Source organism: Lemur catta, chromosome 10 (genome assembly GCF_020740605.2).
Source record: "Lemur catta isolate mLemCat1 chromosome 10, mLemCat1.pri, whole genome shotgun sequence".
Lineage (NCBI taxonomy): Eukaryota > Metazoa > Chordata > Mammalia > Primates > Lemuridae > Lemur > Lemur catta.
In genome coordinates this window covers 78415076-78433785 of record NC_059137.1, presented here as the reverse complement: position 1 = coordinate 78433785, position 18710 = coordinate 78415076, and the positions used below count along the sequence as shown (strand labels likewise).

The 18710-nt window shown below is 40.8% G+C and overlaps 1 protein-coding gene across 6 annotated transcripts in view; it reads right to left on the bottom strand.

Annotated features, from left to right (window-relative positions):
* Nucleotides 1-18710, bottom strand: part of NTRK2 (neurotrophic receptor tyrosine kinase 2) — a 343471-nt gene that overhangs the window by 305003 nt on the left and 19758 nt on the right. For all 6 annotated transcript variants that reach the window (XM_045562234.1, XM_045562236.1, XM_045562239.1 and 3 more), the window contains 4 exons: nt 8392-8466; nt 8205-8276; nt 3723-3791; nt 871-1025 (listed from right to left, as the gene is read on the bottom strand). In XM_045562234.1, the coding sequence (XP_045418190.1) occupies nt 871-1025; nt 3723-3791; nt 8205-8276; nt 8392-8466 (371 nt within the window). The remainder of the gene's footprint in view (nt 1-870; nt 1026-3722; nt 3792-8204; nt 8277-8391; nt 8467-18710) is intronic.

Here is an 18710-nt window from a genome sequence, read left to right as displayed (position 1 = left end):
ACACAAAGAATCCATTGTTTGTGGTTCATACCCAACTTCATCAAGGAGAAGAACCAGGTGTCACATGGCTGTCTGCTGTGTCACCAACCACTAGGCCAGATCAAACTAGTTGTTTGTGGATTGTTAGCTTGTTGACTAACTGATTCAAATTTCAAAGGAGGAATAACACGGATATGTGGGTATTACAGAGGTATGTCACTGAAGAATAGTAAAATCCTAAGCAGAACACTTTGATTTTCCTTCCTTGCAACTCACTAGCACTCACATCAGCTCTGGTTTGGCCATACGGTGCCCTTTTTAAATGCTAGAGATGAAAATGCCGAAGAGAGAAGTAAGGGATGATGGTAAATGAGGAGATCTGAGACCCAGACATGGGGAGTAGCATGCCGCAGGGCAGACTGAGGGCACACCGTCAAGACACACAGACATCTGGCAGGAAGACAAGTGTAAGGGAATGTGCTGGATTGAATCGCATCTGCTCATGCTGCCAGGGCACTTCCATCCCCCTGAGATCCTTGGCCTGGGTGCCAGTCAAGTGCCACACGTTTAGCAGATATTTTTTGGATGGATGGATGGATGATGGATAAACAAAGAAATGAACAAACAAAGGAATAAACAGTTTGCTTTTTTCCTCTGTGCACGTTAAAGTCACCCATTCCAAATTAATATTCTACTTGCAAAGAATATTCAGCAAAGTTGCTCCCAGCCGATTTCTCCAGACTGCACACAAATGTTGTCTGATTCACTGGAGACATCGACAGCACACCATTTAAAATCTGGGTAGTGGTAATCTTCCCAGACTCTTTACCACACCAAGGCAATTAGAATAATTAATAGCAACTAGAACTCATAGATTTAAAAATAAATTACCACAATTGGGTATCTGCAGATTTGCCAGGGGAATATTCTTGCTGCTTTCATTCAGGCAGTACAAATCCTGAGTTTCTGGACTGGATTTACTCTCTTGGAGAGCCTTGATCCACATAATGTCACAGGAGCATGTAAACGGATTGCCCACCAGGATCCTACACGGAACAAAAATGCAAACAGATCAGGCTCCTTTCTTAGTTTTAGCTACACTGGTATTTATGAAATACCACACTACAATTCTTTCTAGCCAGCAAGCTCTGAAAGTCATACCACTTTCATAGCCTGACGGTACTTACTATTCATTTATTTATCTGATACTTACCGAGCTTCTGTTGTGTGCAAACACCACAGGAGAGGCTAAAGAGTGAAACGCGATGTGAAACCATACAGAATAACAGGGGAAACAAGACAGGAACAGAAGTCAAAATATGGGATAGAAAAGAATGTGTCTCAACGTGGAGAAATAGGTGCCACGACAAAGTTATCATGAGTTAATACATCTTCAGTAAAGATGCCAACAAGTTTTCAGGAACGCTGGCATACTCATTTCTGACCAGGCTAGGGACTCAAGTGCTATCATTTAATAAGCTCCAACGTCAGTGGGGGGGCAGAAAAAGTTGCAACTCAATTTAAAGCAAAGACTAAAGTGTGAGAGCCAGGGGGCTGGCACCCCTAGCTTGCTGCATTATGCAACCAGTCGGTTTCACTGAGGCGGGAAAGTGGGAGTGCACATGACAGAGAGAGCCCAGAAGGGAGCCACAACCCTCCTTCACGTGCATGCACGCACACGCACGCGCACAGACAAGCTCAGGGATTTTGAGGGCAAAGCAGCTGAGCTCCCGGTTGAGCTGCGCAGCCCACGGTGGGAAGGTCTACGAAAAGAAAGCCACCGCCATTCAGACCTCAGCCATGCTGCCTGAATGCCTGTGGCTGGCTATGGGTAAAAGAGGAAATACTGAAGAGGAATATAAAAACCACAAGGAAAAAAAAAAATCTTTAAATGCTTATTTATAATACTCAGTGGCCTATTTAAGATGAATTCCATTTATGGTAATGAGCCTTTAAATGAGGCCATTTAAAATCGTTACATAGACTCTGCCTGGCATTAACCGCAATGCTTGAGATTTCTGCGAGGACAGGACCTGGGCTTTGGCAACATCATTTACTCCTGTGGTTTTCTGGTTGGGTTCTAAGAATCTCAGGGATCCCTGGAGACTTTTCCAGGAGTTTCTTTGGGGAAAATGTGGTCATGATAGACCTGTTTACTTTATGTCTGCTCGATTGCCTCCAAGTATCCCTCCAACACCAAAATAGGATTTGATGCTACGAGATATGGAATATAATGCAGAAGAAATCCACAACCAGTTTAAATCCCACTAATCTAATATGTTTCCTGGAGTCTGAGTACATGAAAACCGAAAGAGTCTTTCTAAAAAGAAGGTACAATTAAAGCAGCAGAGGTGGTAAAGAAGTGAAGGGATGTTTCAGTTGTGAATAAAATGATGTCCCTAATGACCATACAACAGTAGCAGACAGCTGTCTTCTTCTCCAGCTCACTGTGCAAACTCCTTTTACAACGGTTATTACAGCACATTACACTTATCTGTGTAGGTTTCTACCCCTCCCACTGGGTGACAGAATCCTAGAACATAGAAACTTTTCTCCTTACATCCCTATGGCTTAGTGCCACGTCAGTTTGATTTATAACAGATACACAACTAACATTTGTTGGATGAATTGATTAAACATGCTGCAGGGAGAATATTAAGACATGAATTTGAAATTAAAACTCTCATTTTTGATCCATCAGGAACCTTTTATGCAATGATGCCCTGAATTTCTCCACCAAATACTTTATTCTATTTCATATATCTTTTCCTTTAGTTTGTCCTGCCTATTCCTGTGTTACAAACACTAGTGATTCAACTCCCTGAATTAAGTTTATTCCAAATAATTGCCAACGGCCACGACTTTCACCTGTAACCCCCATTACTACCTATTAACTTGTTGTGTCTCTCCACTAGTGGCACCTTCCAATCTGCACAATTTTCTTGTGAATAGGGATGGACCTTCATAAAAAGACTCCACAATTCAGGCAACATACAGTTTAAGCAAAAGCCATTGCCTGATATTAAAGGCCCTGTCCTTCTGGGCCCATATCTGCCCCACAAAGCCTCTGCATTAGGGCTCTTTGGGGTATCTTACCATAGGAATGACAAAAGTTCATATTTGCTTCATGGTGATAACACAAAGAATTGGGCGCACTTGAAAACGCTAGCTGTTAGTCATGAACACATTTCAATATTTTTTCTTATCATTTTGCAGCAGAGGAATTAGGACATAGGATAAATATTGAATGCAATGGCAGATATAGAAGAAAATCTCCCAAAGATGGGTGGGTGGGGAGAAGGACTACCTCTCCTCCGGTGCTCCCTTTCCCCAAGATGGACAAAAGCAGGGAAAGTTTTGTCTATGGGTATTTCCTCCTTGAATGGGTTTGCTTGGCTTTAGGTCCTGGATCTAACAGGAACCAAACCGATGCCATGAGCTATGCAGCCATTTTAACACAAAGCCCCCTTCTTTTTCTATTAGAAAACAAATTATTTATGTAAAAATGACATTTAAACTAAGCATTAATGATACGTTACTATTAAGAGCTCTACTACTTCTTTTAATTACTGAACATGTCTGCATGAGGGAATAAAAAACCAAGAGACCCAAACTTGAGAAATCATTTTTTAAGAATTTTGATATAAAAATAGACCTGCAACATCACTCACTTAAAAAAAAATACTTAATTACCCTTTCCTTTGAAAACTTTTCCCCAAATGCCACACAAAATCATTACTTACAGCTCAGACAAGTCAAGGTGACGGAAATGTTTCCTAGACAAACTCGTCAGTTTATTTCGGGTAAAATTGCTGAAAGGAATCAAAAACATTAAGCGTGAATTTAAAATGTTACATTTTAGGAACAAAGTATTCAAATAGAGATTTTGTTTTCAAAATATAATTTATTTGATCATTATGCATGCTTTACTTAGATCCAATTATCTCTTTCTTTCACCTGGAGTGATAGCTTAGTTTTGCCTACTGTTCTTGCCTTTGGGGGAAGGGGAACATATTTTCCATTTGTCTATTTTTAGTCTCTTTTTTACCTAAAAGCTTACTTTTCACTTACTAATTCAGAGCCAAGTTATATGTCTCATACAGATCCCAACCTTTGAAACAACTAATAGGAGAATATGTAAAATAAGATATAATTTAAAACTAAACTCAGCAGGGAAAAAAGATGTTTTAAAACTAAACAGCATCATGAATATTTTGAAATTATATGGCACACAAAACTCTAAGTATCAACTGAATTTAATATGTGTTTATAGGAAAGGACACATTTATTGATGGAAAAACTCTGCCGAGATTGTTTACATATGGCTGAGATAACTAGATAATTCCATGATAAGAACAACACAAAATCAGATACCAAGGAATAAATCAGATTTTATCTTGAACTATTCTAGCAACATACCATCTCGAGATTTGGACCAGCCAGACAATGAAAGAACATATTTGTGATTAAAAAAGAATAATGAATTGACTGACATGTTCTAAATCTGTAGTTTTATTCAATGAATGGGAGTTTCCAATGATCAGTGCCATGAGATTTTGGGGTGGGGAATTCAAAGCCATAATCCTGGCAACTGACTCTCTCTGTGAATTTGTTTATTGTTTGAATTTATTTAAAGAGTGTCCAATGCTTGGGCCTCAAGACATGTGTTTTGTAAGTACATGAATGTAAAACAAACATCAACTTTCACAAAAGCAGCCAAGACCTCAACAAACCAGGAGAAGCCAAGAACTTTTCAGTGTGTGCTTCCTGCCCAGGAAAGCAAGTGTTGAGCTGAGATTGTAGATCGGAGGGTGACAGTGATCCTGGTCCCTTACCTGAAGCTAGTCTGTAGTGTCAGCCCAATGAAATTACCACTGAAGTATCCTGGTGTGTCTGACCTCATCTTTGGAGAAGGGTCAAAACCCAAGAGCTGACACATGGGCTATGGCTGGTCAGCTGGTGAATGAAGAACAGCCGGCTCTGGCATCTCGTAACTCAAGAATGTGTGTGTCCACTCCCAGCTTAATTCTATATTGAGATTTCCACTCATCCAAACCCCTACCTACACAGGGTACCCTCCTTCCGTCTACACTTGCATCTTCTCTCTTCACACTGAGTGTAAAGTGCTCACCCACATGGAAAAACAACCCACCAGGAAGTTGTAAAATGTGCCCACATAAATGTCATCTTTTGAAATGCAAATTAAGAATGGGTTTCACTGGGGTATAATACATTGAAAAGTCATTCTGCCTAGATAGTCCACAGTCTTTAAGGCAAAAATGTTTTCATCTTCCTCAGAGTCCCACCTTTCTTAAAAAAACAAACAACAACAACAAAAAAAACCCTTCTCTTCCTCCCCAAGAAAAGAGAGAAGCAGCAAAGAAAGAGGAAACTTTCTGTAAAGGTTCTCCCTGTCAGCTGGGAAAATGCGGCTCTGGGGGCCCCCGCCCCTGTGGGGCTGCCGTCAGCACAGCACAGAGCAGGGTTACGGGCCAAAGAACAGGATGAGTCTTATGAACCATACTTATTATTGGGGCCAAAAGCCAAAAAGAAGGAAGAGGGGACAGAAAAAAATCAACAATCCTCTTACTGTTTGATTCTAGAGCTTTGCAAAGGAGCTAATTAGCACCTCTGCAAAGCCTCTGGAAAACACAAATACTGGCTTTTCTCACAGTCCCTGGGTTCTTAGGGGCTGGGCAGGAATTAAAGGCACCAAGAAATAAACTCAGTGACCAGTCACTGGGGCTCTGAGCAGTCTCCACGTGATGCTAATATGGACAGGGTAGGGGGAGGAGTGGTGAAAGTGAGAAAGACGTCCGCATTTGAACTTCCCCAAAACCCAAAGTGGTATAAACTGATCTTGTACCCATTTGTATAATGTTGGGAAACTCAAAGAGATAATTAATATTAATATATCCCAGAGTAGAGAGAAAGAGCTTTTAATGCACATTTCTTTACCAGCTGCCTTGCACCCCACTGTGTTGACATTTGAGGTAGGAGTGCAATTTATATGTGGACAGGCAGGGCAGAGTAAGCCAAGCCAGTTCTCAGGTCCTCATCACAAGCAGAAGTTAGTTCTAAGATCTGCAAAGGCAGACACCTGAATAAATTCTTCCTCCTTCCCTGTCCTTCTCAAAAGCAAACTACTTAATTTAATTTCGTATTTTGGTGATTAAGAGCTTCCTTCATCGTATGAATATATGAAACTTACTGACATCTGCCAAATTCTTCAAAACTGCTGACACTTGCCTAATTTCGCTGTCTTACTATTCAATGGCTACAGATATCAATACAGTTTCTGCAGTTTGATCAATGATTGATATCCCAACTACTGCCTCCTAAGGAAACTATATATGTCTATCTCTTTAGTTTCCTGTTTTTAAATAATACCTCTCTGGAAGACTGGGACAGATATTTGGCCTTATATAAACTGTGTACTGTACAAAGAATGCCACCAAAATTATCCTAGCACGTACCACCATGAAGAAAATACACAAAGTGGCTTTCATACTCATATAAATAGCATGCAACAAGAAAAATTAAGAAGTGTAGTAAAGTAATAACTTAGTATACTAATAAAACTCCAATTAACCATAGTCCACTGTCCAAATCACAACATTAGGAGAAGAGATAAGCTGAAAAGGCCAGTGAAATGTGGGTGTTGAGTAATTCGGGTCTAAGGTCAGCTGTAATGAAAATACCAGAACTTAACCATTGAGGTCATTAATTACATTTAAGTGATTGCATTAGAGCATTCTGCCTTTTTCTTCCGTCCAACTTCTCTCTTGTTTATGCTATCAAGGCCTACGCAGACATCAGATTTGTGCAGGCAAATCAACTGCAGAGATGATGCCAAAAAGCATTTAAGTGAAATGTGTTAATAAAGTTTTTTGGAGTTTTATCACATTTTTGCAGAATGTTTTGTATCTTAATTTGCAGACTTTATTTTTAAAGTGACTTCATCATTAATGCCACCTATAAAGCATGAAGCCATGATATTGGCTTTATGAAATTAACATTTTTCCATCACATCAACAAATCTCAATAGAGTGTCCAGGTGATCTGCTCTAAGAGAATGATTTCTTTTATAACTGGCATGGAAATCAGCCAAGGAACTGTTCTCCCCAAGAAAAGAAACAGGACAAATGTTAGAAGAAAGGCTGATTCTCTAATTATATGGATGGTACAAATTTTATTTCCTGTACTCATACTGTAAGAACTTGGAGAGGGGTTAGCCATACAGTCTTGATTCTGCCACTTATGTTCCGTGGACCTGAGCAAGTCCTAGAACTTCCTCACTCTTATTTTATCTATGAAATGGGAATTAAAAAGATCTTCCCTACCAATTGTCAGGAAAAAAAAATCAAGCGAGATGATGCAGGTGAGAGTCCCATAGGTAAACTGTAGACTAGGAGACCTGTGAGGTGTTGTTGCAAAGAGAATCTGGTACAGCAAAAAAGGGCCAATAAGCGCAGGCAACAATCTTCTGGAAGAAGCTCCCACTGAAAACTCCGGGCATAGGGAGCACCAAACTGAGCTTAGGGATGCAGACATATTCGTCACTTGCGTGAGCTTCTACCAATGAAGAAGCCACTCCAGAGGACTTAGCAGCAAACACCTAATAGCTGCCATTTTTCATAGTTCCATTTGACTTCAGTCGACAAAGCATTAACATGACTTTGAGAAAAACACTTCCTACTTTTAATAATTGTCTGAACCTTTGGCGTGTCCCATGATTGATTTTTTTCCACTTTTTCTCCACACAGAAAACTCTGAGAAAATAAAGGTTCAAAAGAGGACCTATTTTGGGGGAAAAAACACAAGTAATTTTTAGTTTTCTAAAAAGGCCAAGGCCAAGTCAACTTCTTTCAATTCCACTAGTTTGATGTCTTCCAGGGAGCATGTCATGATTCCAAGGAAAAGAACCAAGGACTCTGTACAAGGACATAGTTTTCACATCAGACTCCTTGCTGCTGGCCTATTGCTCTATCCAAGATGGAATTGGCCCAGAAATTCATGAAAGGGAATAAACAGCCTGTTCTAAGTACCCCTCTGAAGCTATTCAGAAATCAAACAAAATCAAAGCTAATGTTTCTAAGCTATTATCACAGCTATACTAACTTTAAAAAAGGAGGTTTAGAGTTAGGAAAAAAGGAAAATAAACAGAGGAGGGAAATACTGAATAAATTGGGTCCTGGGAAGCAAAAGAATCAACTTCTACTTACATGTACTGCAGGTTGCTGTTTTTGAGAAATGCTTTATGAGCCACAAATTTTAATCCAGAATCCACAATTGTCCTATAAAAATACATAAATTGCATGCACATTAGAACTAACCAGTGAATGCCCACCCGACCATAATAGAGAACAAGAAAAATCTCTGTGATAATGTGCACAGGACCTGGGTACTCACAGATTTTTTAGTCCCACGTAATCTTCAACATCATCTTCATTGATGATTTCTAACCTTTTCTGATTTGCAATGAAACTGCAACAAAGCAGAGAGTGAACACCAGTGACTCAGAATGCAGGCAATAACATGAAGAACGGGTAACTTCTATCCATCCTCACCACAGTGACCAGAGTGGCCCCTCCGCACCTCTCCTTGCTGTTTTTAAATACAGCAAGAGTAGCAAAACTGAGCACAACTGAGAAGAAACCACGACGGTTCCATTTAATGACCAATTCACCAGGTTTAAATTTTTTCCTCATCTTTTATCACTTCGCCTAACAAGTTCAGTTCTCTTCCCGTTTCAGGGTATCACCAGTGTACACAGGTGAAAATACCTTGGGAATGCATCTCCTACCTCTTAAAGGTGTTTCACCCTTATGGTGACAGCCACTGGGATGCTGGTGTTATCACTGCACGAGAAAAGTCATGTCTACCCTCACATTCTAGGAGAAGCAGCCACCCCCTCCTTTACCTCCTAAAACACTGACATAAATTTCCCCTCCCCTCTCCCCCCTCCCCTCCTCCCTTCCTCCCCTCCTCCCTTCCTCCCCTCTCTCTCTTTTCCTGGCCTAGTATCCGCTCCTTCCACCGTTGTCAGTAACAATACCAATTTCTCCTTTGAGGAACACATTTCATAAACCCCACGGAGCCCTAGTGCATTCTCTGCAGGAACCCACTTCTCCCTCCACCCCTCAAACCCTCAAATATAGGAGTGAACTGACAGAGAACTCCATCCCTTCACCATGGTGGTGGGCTTACAGATGTGCATGTGACCTCAGTTAGACCAAGGGGAATCTTTCCCAAGATAAAGTTAAATAAATGAATGCTGGGAGAGAGTCTTGCTTTTTCTCCAGGATCATAGCTGAAGACACAGGCCCAGGGTTTCCACTAGGAAATCTTCTGGAAATAGACTGTCCAAGAATGAAGTCAGCACTCAGAAAGAAAGAGAGCTAAACAGATATAAAGAGACAGAACCCTAAAAATACCACTTGAGCCCTGGATCCAGCTGTCTCTGAAGTGAGATGTCACTAACCTAAGTTTGTTTTGGATTTCTGTCACTTACAAGCAATAAAGTTCCCAGGAATACAAACACACAGTCATTAAAACCACCATCATGGAATTTCCTATACTCTACCTTGTACAATAGTTATTTAAGTACCTATCTTTTCACTTTTCTTAATCACAACTTCTTTGGGGATAGTTAGATCTGTTTTATAACTCTTAATATGCATCACAGCACCTAGCTCACTACCTTGCACAGGGTACCCTAAGGATGGATGGATGGATGGATGGACATACAGACAGATGAACAACACTTGGGGTTACAAAGGCACTACAGGAAGTTATGCCAGGATGAATTTTCCCCATTCTTTTCAAAAAAATTTAAGATAAATAACATATTCCAATTAAGACACTGAAAACAAATATGTAGCCCTGCTGTTAACAACATGAGTTAAAATGAAAAAAAATATTAAACAATGGGGGGAATATATATTTAGCATCTAAAGGTCCCTTTTACCCAGTAGGGGAAAGAAAATGATGACAAGATGTGCAGTAAGGGTGTGGGCACCTCTTTAGAAAATAAATTTTAAAAATAAAAAACAAGTAGATTTTCTGAGCCAACAAAATTACACCAGAGAAATAATTTTAAAAGGATCCACACAAATATTGTCCCCCTGTTACATAAAAACGTAGCCTCCAAGACAGAAAGGCAGCTTCCTCTCAAAAATCTTGGTTCTGCCTGATACCCAGGGCCTGGCACTTAATAGATGCACAGGAAGTTTCCTTCCCTTCTCTCTCTCACCACACACAGAAGAAGGAAACAGTTCAAGACTTGAACCGAAAGCTCAATTTTCAACAGCAAGTTTTCATGAAACGTTTCAAAATTATCACACTTTAGACACATTTTTCCAAGCTTTCCATTCCACTAACATTTTCAATAGGGACCCCGGTGACCTCACTCTTCTAAATGATCTCACAATAAGAACTGCATTCCAGAGAGCCCTAAATTGTAATGCTTTGTTCATGCAGCTGACAGCAAAAAGGGTAGATGACATGGGCAAGTTTTCCTTTGGAATGACAGATCAGGACTTCTCCTGTCCACTCCTTCCAGCTGAGTGAGCTGGAAGGTGCCTGCCCTGTTCTGAAATCACTCGAGAGCTCTTCATCTGTCTTTATCTGCATCATTGCTGTTTCCTCCCTGCTTCCAAGGCCTGAACCCCTATAGGTACTAAATCAACATCTGCGGCCCAAAGCATTTATCTTTACCTTTTCTTTATTTATGTCGGTTATTTTATTTTTATTGCATTTTCATCAGATTGTAATTTACAAACTGGGCCAGTGGTTAAATTCACAGTATTCATGAGATGAAAATAAGCCAGTTAAGCAAAGCAACACTGTCCTTGGATGTAAGACCAGTCAGGAAATTTTGCTGAAAACCATCACGAGGACCATGTGAAATTATGAAATATATTCACTAGAGAATACTATTCCACTGCAAAGGATAAATAAGTAAATTTTTGTCCTTGTCAAAATGGAAAGACCAACAGAAGAGCTGGATTAAAAGGTCAGCAAGTGTTCCTCCAGTAATAGACTCCAAGAATTCCCCCCTCGTAAGCTGCCATCTGTAGAGATGCCCACAATGGAGATGCTGGCTCCAAACTGCTGCTGCAATCCGCCCCCAGGACACTCTCCTTAGCTCCCACTACGTGAAGAATCCTGGGGTTAGAAAAGAAGCCAGTAAAGTAACAGGCAATTCACAGAGGGGAACCTCAATGGCCAGGAAGTGTGTGAAAAGTTGCTCATCTCACAAGGAATCTGAAATGCAAATGAAAACAACAATGACATACCATTCTTCTCACACTAGACTGACAAAATACTTAAAATGTGACAATATAAAGCATTGCTAAGGATGTGGGGAATTTCTCTTGCATTGTTGGAGAGAGTATAAATTGATATAACCACTTTGAAGAGCACTTTGTCAGTATCCTGGAAAATTATAAACCAGCACCCGTTGTGGCCCAGAAATGCTGCTTTTTATTTATTTATTTATTTATTTATTTTGAAAAGATATAGTCTTGTTCTGTCTGTCACCCAGGTTGGAGTGCGGTGGCATGATCATAGCTTACTGTAATCTCAAACTCCTGGGCTCAAGTGATCCTCCTCCCTCAGCCTCCTGAGTAGTTAGGACTACAGATGCAGGCCACTACACCCAGCTAATTTTTTTTTTCTATTTTTTGTAGAGACAAAGTCTTGCTATGTTTTCCAGGCGGGTCTTGAACACCTGGCCTCAAGTGATCCTCCCACCTTGGCCTCTCAAAGTGCTGGGATTACAATTGTGAGTCACCCTGCCCAGTCTAATTCTAAGTATTCATCCAAGAGAAATTCTCACACATGGACACAAGTACATAATGGTCATCATAATATGGTCGATAAAATATTGCAATATTCACTGTAATAGTCAAAAGCTGGAAACAACTCCAGTGTCCATCATAACGGAACAAAAATTTTTAAAGATAAGGTATGTCAAATATATGAATTAGATTGAATCCTATTTATATATTTGAGTAGAAAGAGACCTCCATGCTAAGTGAGAAAGCATATAAGCAAAATTGTATACCAATATATATATAGAAAACAATTTCCATGACCTTTTAAAAATATACAAAAAACAGGCAGGGCGCGGTGGCTCATACCTGTAATCCTAGCACTCTGGGAGGCCAAGGCGGGTGGATCGCTTGAGGTCAGGAGTTCAAGATCAGCCTGAGCAAGAGCGAGACCCCATCTCTACTAAAAATAGAAAGAAATTATCTGGCCAACTAAATATATATGTAGAAAAAAATTAGCCGGGCATGGTGGCGCATGCCTGTAGTCCCAGCTACTTGGGAAGCTGAGGCAGGAGGATTGCTTGAGCCCAGGAGTTTGAGGTTGCTGTGAGCTAGGCTGATGCCACGGCACTCTAGCCCCGGGCAACAGAGCGAGACTCTGTCTCAAAAAATATATATATATACAAAAAACAATATCACATGGTGTTCACAGTCAAGTATACATGCAAAGTATAAAAAGATGATTTCTATGAAGGTTACTTTGGGAAAGGAGAATGGGTCTGGGATTATAAAAAAGAAATTTAAGCTGTTAATCTGTTTATTTTACTAAATTGCTAAACTCTTTTATTAAAAGAGAAAAGACTTGGAACAAAAAAAAGATAAAAATGTTAAAGCATCAGTTCTGAATATAAGCATATGAAGTTATTGTGGTGTTGTACTTTTTTGAATTTTTAAAATTTATGAAGAAAAAGAAAGGGGAGAGGGAGAGACAATCCCATCACGTGAAATAACTGCCAGACTCCAGGCCTTCTCAGATCCTTGGCTCCTTGGACCACCCAAATGGCAAACAGTCCCATATCCTTCTGCTCTCTGCCCCAGAGCCCCTGGGCAGAAGTCAGACTAAGGTGCATGCTGTGCTGCCCCCTACTGGTAGCTTCCACTTGCCTCCCAGAGGATCTTGGCAACACCAGGCCTTCCTCATTCTCCCATCTCACTGCTCCTGATCCAAAAGGCAGCCGCCTCTGCAGAGACCAAGGCAGGGTTAGGAAGGAAAGAGGAAGAGCCCAGTCAAGGCTGCCCACAGGCCACGAGGCAGGCTTTCCTTCAGAAAACCATTCCCCATCGTCCCCATCAAAGTGCTGTGACACTCTGTGGGCTCTTTACGGAGTCCACCTCTGCTTCATAAAACACATCTCCAAAAAGGGCTCCATCATTCCCCAAGGAAGCAGTGGGAAGGCCCAGCATTTTGGCACAGGCCTTTGTCACGCGCTTTCTCTCCATGACAACCTCCAACTCCTCTGACCTATGCCCACTGCTGCAGAGAGCTCAGGCCCCAGGGGTTTTCAAGGCCAGCCCCTCCTCCCCTCAGAGCTCCGTCTTGGCACTTGCCACATAGGAGTTTCACATGAGATCAAGCAGAGCTTTGGTTCTCAGAAAACAAAACTTCTCTCCCTCTAACCTGCAGACCTTGCCTTCCTTCTGTTAAGCAAATCAAATCAGCAGCCTTCAGACAGTGACAAGAGAGACGGTAGATTTGGACTTTTTTAATCTCATACTTCTTAAGAATCTCTCTCACTTACCCCTTCTGGCCCCCAAGTCCATCAGCAATCTGTCAAGAATCCCTGCTGGCCTTCGACCATCCTGTTGTGCACAGAATATGCCTTCTTCCTCTCTCTTCCATATGTAGGACTACTGCTAGAACTTCACATATGAGGGCTGTTTTTGCTATTGTTTTTCACACATTTACTATGTACTCCAAGACCCTTATCTACTGCCCTAATGGTTGGATCCCATATGCTTAAGGGCTTCTCAATATATTCATCTAAATCTCTCCTGAGACTCTACAAGATCTAAACTACTTGCCTGAGTGCTTTGTAGGCAGCACCAAAAATGTTTTTTCCAATCAGAACATTTTTATTCCATCCATTGGCAAGCATTTTTTAGCATTTATTGCACTTCTTAAGTTTGTAATTAAGAATTAGAAGGATGGGAGTTACTCTTTGTAGCCCCAATTTTATTTTTCTGTTAACATATCTGACCCCCTAAATGTAGGGCTCTTACTCATTGCCTTGCATCTGCATTTCCTGGCACAGAGCTGAGGCTCACAGGATGTGTGCTCACTTAGGGCACTCAAACAGGTACACCAACCCTCCACTTGGAGTTTTATAACCCCACTGGAAGAACCAGACATATGTACACGTGTGCACGAAAGAGGCACAATACTACCAAAATGAAGATGATGATCATATAACGTAATTTCACTTATCATGTAGAAAACAAAGAAACAAAGTAAAAACAATGGAAAGCCAATTTTGAAAGCAAAATTCATCCACTCTAGAAGTGAATCTAGATTACAAGCACACAGTGTATTCAAACTACTTATTTTTCTAAATGATAAAAATTAATTGCCCTTGGCAGATGAGCGTTTATTTGCCACAGAACCTCTCAGTCTCAGAAATGTAAGACTATAAATGGCCTCCAAGAATCTTCAGATCCAGCTGTTCTTGATCTTGGAGGAAGTGAGGCTCTCAGGGGAGACAGTGCTCATTGCCACAAGACTTGATGAGCCAAAAAGAAAAGGTTCCAAACAGAGGTACATGCACCTGTCTTATGAGGGCATAGTGGAAGGTACTACAAAATAAGATTGGAAAAAAAAAAAAATATATATATATATACATGATTGGGCAAGTCAGTGAAGGCTTAAATGGAGAACAGGCATTGAGCTTGAGCCGTGAAGAGCTATCAGAAAGTCAACATGTACAGAATTCAACATAAGCCAAGTCCATACTATTTGTCATCCTGTTTTGCATTGTCACCAAAGCTTCTCCAGTCCTAACTTGATGTTCAAGACCTCTACTAAGACATTTTTTTGAGGTTATAGAATTTTCTTTTCTTAGGCTTTACAAAAGCTTACAGGTGACTTTTGGGAAAAGAAAAGAAAAGAGGTAATTTTAGAAAAAATTCACAGAAATATTTTTGAATTACAGGTTCCTGGAAAAGGTCCTCATCATATTTTAAGAGATTTCACATTTGCTTTAACAACCTATCAAATGATTCCTCTAGGAAATCTTCCTAAGTAACAAAGAGTGGTTTCTAATGCATCTTTTTTTCATGTGTATTAACTTAACAGCGGTATTACTCAAAAAAAAATTTCCCTTTAGCTTAGACTTTATTACCTGAACTGTACTTTGGCAACATGTCAAGACGAAATGGAAACAGCAGTGAAGACTCCAAATGGAACCACTTCCTGTTACCCCAGCCACCCTCCACCCCTACCACCAGATTAGACAGAAAGATGGATAGATACATAGGTGGATAGATGAATTGATGGGTAGATAGAGATAACTCTGATAAAAGTAAATATAACTCAAATGTCCAGGTTTACAGCCACGGGCTGAGGCATTTCAACTCTGAAAGGATACCTTCTTCCATGAGATTTCTTTCAAAGAGAATATAATAATAGTTTCAAAAAGAACTGCCCTTGGTCCATGAGTCCACAGCTAGGCAGCTTCAGTTTCTCAGCAAACATGCTGAGAAAGAGTTTGGAAAGTCAATCCATGAGCAGGTGCTAGTGATATATAAGATCAGACTCTCTTAATCTATAGCTCCTTTCTTGAGAGGACACTTAACCCCAGCTGTGCAGAAATGAATGTAAAGCACACAAAACAAACAAGCTGGAAACCTAAATTTCAAAAGCCTCCTAGCCCACGCCTTTCAGCATTAGCACTTCCAGCTTCTTTCTGGCCATGACCTTAACTCCCTTTTTATAGAGCGCTAATGGGTGCCAAGAAGGGGGCTACCCCAGGATTGTTTCCTAGCAAAATAATGCCACCAGGAGAGTGAATGGTTGTTCCCGTTTCTCAGAAGAGGAAACTAAGGCCCAGACATGCCAGGTCACATCCCATGGCTGGCAAAACAGGATTTGAACTGAGATGTACCTGCCTCTGAAGTCTTAGCTTGTAGCTACTATACCACACTGCTAGGACTGTGGACTTGTAAATCCAGCACCTTCAATGAGGAATAATTTCTAGAATTTCTGCATTATGGACCTTCACCAATTACAGCCTAAAAACAAAAGTCAACAACAACAACCAAAAAGTGAGAACACTTTATAGGATGATCTCCTGTACTATATATACATAGAGCAATAAGAGGAGATAAATAATAACTCTTCAGATTCTTATACAATGCCAAGCTCTGAGAGCTGCAGCTTTTTAGAACAGCACAGATACCCTGAGAATTTAAGGATTCAAGTGCCTGGAAAATAATAAGCAGTGTGGCGTGAGCGATAAACATACTGCCCTAGCTTCACCTCTTGCTAGCTATCTGACCTGGGGCAAGTCCCTATGCCTCAGTTTCCTTGCTTGCAAAATGGGGTAACAACAGTAACTGCCTCACGGGGTTTTTGGGAAAATTAGAAAATGGGTCCACATATGAGGACCTCAATTAGTGTTAATTATTATTTAAAATGAATGAAAGGCCAGGTTCTAGGCCTGGTTTGGTTACAGACTAGCTGGTGAGCTTCCCCTCCAGTGCCCATATCTGTAAGGAAATTTGAACTTGATAACATCTCAGTTCTCTTCAGTACATAAATTATATGAAAAATTCCTCAAAATATCATGAAGAAAAAAAATACACTCTGGATTTCTAAGTGTTTATATAGCATTTTTCTTATCTGTCTCTACCAACAAGGTGATTTCCAACAAGGAATACCACAATTGATGATCAGAAAAATTAATTATTAAAAAAAAGTAAGGTTTGCTTTATACATAAAACACATCAGTCTCCATAAGGAAAATGTAAGTTTATTTGACTTATTAGCATAGCCTCGCATGCAGGTTTAAGATTGGACTCCAGGCCTATAAATAACGTGATGGGTAAATCTTATAAATTGGTTGACCCGAGAAGTCACAGCAAGCAGCATGGAGTCTGGATCTGGTCAACAAGGGTGTTCATTTTCTTGAAGAAAATTGTATTAGTCACTAACATTTTAAAACGAGAAGATTTCAGATTTTTAAAATCTGAATTTCCATATTCCCTTAAAAAGACAGAAAGTCCACCAGACTTTGACCCAGCATTTCCTCCTGGCAACCGTCAGTTGCACTGTCCCTGGGGGTGTGGAGCACATTTCAAACTGGTCACATCCCAACTAACCGAAGCTATTTCACTGGCCCATGGGAAGATTTTAGGACACCTGATTTAATTTTTCTTGTCTTTCCCTCTGAGACATCAATGCTCCTAATCTCCTACATTGGCAGGAAATGCACAGAGACCCCCTAAAATGAGCCTCATCAAATAAAATGACACAGAAGCTACAATAAAAACACCTCATTTTTTTTTAAAAAAAAATTACTTCTACCTGTTCTGGAACCTTTAGAAACTTCCTCTGTAATGAACTAAAACTGACACAGACATAGCTAAGTAAATGTGATACTTGGTACAGTGGTACCAGGAGGAGAAAGGAGGACTGGGTTTTTTTCTGACAATTTTTTTTTCTTCCAACTAATTTACTTAATACCATTAAATATTTCACATTAGGTCTCAGATCTTTGATAGGTCACAGCAGCCCACCACAGCAAATAGGAAGACTAGTAACTCAACAGGTGCATGACGTGGTTTTACCGTCTTAAACCATGGAGAGTTCCAGGACAGAAACGGTCCTGATACTGAACTGCTGTGAAGCAAGTGGCTTAAAAGTTGATGTTTAGCCACAATTTCTATTCGGAGCAGGTGTACTCGAACATCGGTCAATAGAACCACCAGAAACACAAGTCAGCTCATTCAGCGACCTGGGGTGCACGCCGCAGCTAATTCATCCTGGCAGGCTCACGAGGTGACCGTTCCTCTCAGGGCTGGAGGCACCGCAGGAGCCTAAGGGAGCTTTGCCTGTGGCCGGGGAGGCCGTCTGGTAACACCTGCTCCTAATAGCTTCCAGGCCAAAACCGTCTCTGCTGCTCTGCGGGGTGGAACTCTGGGGGTTTCAATCAAGCATTTGTCCAAGTTCTGGAGCAGTCACAGGGCTGCCTCCCACCCCACGCTCTGCAAGCCTGGATCTCTTCTGGCACCTCTGCAGCCCGTCTTTGCACGCAGATGGGGTGGCTTCTACCTGGACCAGCACACAGGCCAGGCTGCTTGGTCTTTATAAAAGGACATCAGCCCCCACCATCTGCTTGTCTGGTTTCCAAAAGATAATGAATCTGCCCTTAACCAGCAACAGAGACTAAAATTTTGCAGGCTCTGGTCAGAGGGGACAACCTCCAATCATGTGCTGTCCAGCTTCTATCAAGGCCTGGCTCAGTAAAGGGCAGGACAGGATGAGAGTCTGAGATTCTGAGTTGTATCAGTGTTATAATTACAGCCCTAGGAGAGGAGATTAAATCCTTGGACCACTTTAGCCTCCTTGCAGAATGGATGTCCTTGTCACTTCCTCTAACTTTCACTGGTTTTCTCAGGAAGAAAATGAAATCTACTTCTGTATTTTTCATACAAGCTGTGCATTACATCACTCATTGTCCCTGCAAAAGAAATTCCTTTCAGAACATAGTGCCAGACAAAGCTGTGTTCCTGTGGAATTAGTAGGCATTCTCCTTCCTAATAATGAGTTTCTCTTTCGCTGCCAGGAAGTTGAGGACAAATGTTGCACTCAGTTACAACAACTATGCCAACCATCAGGGTTAGCTGGAGTTCTTGTCTTTTTTTTTTTTATTCCTTGTTCCCTCTCATTTTTACCTTATT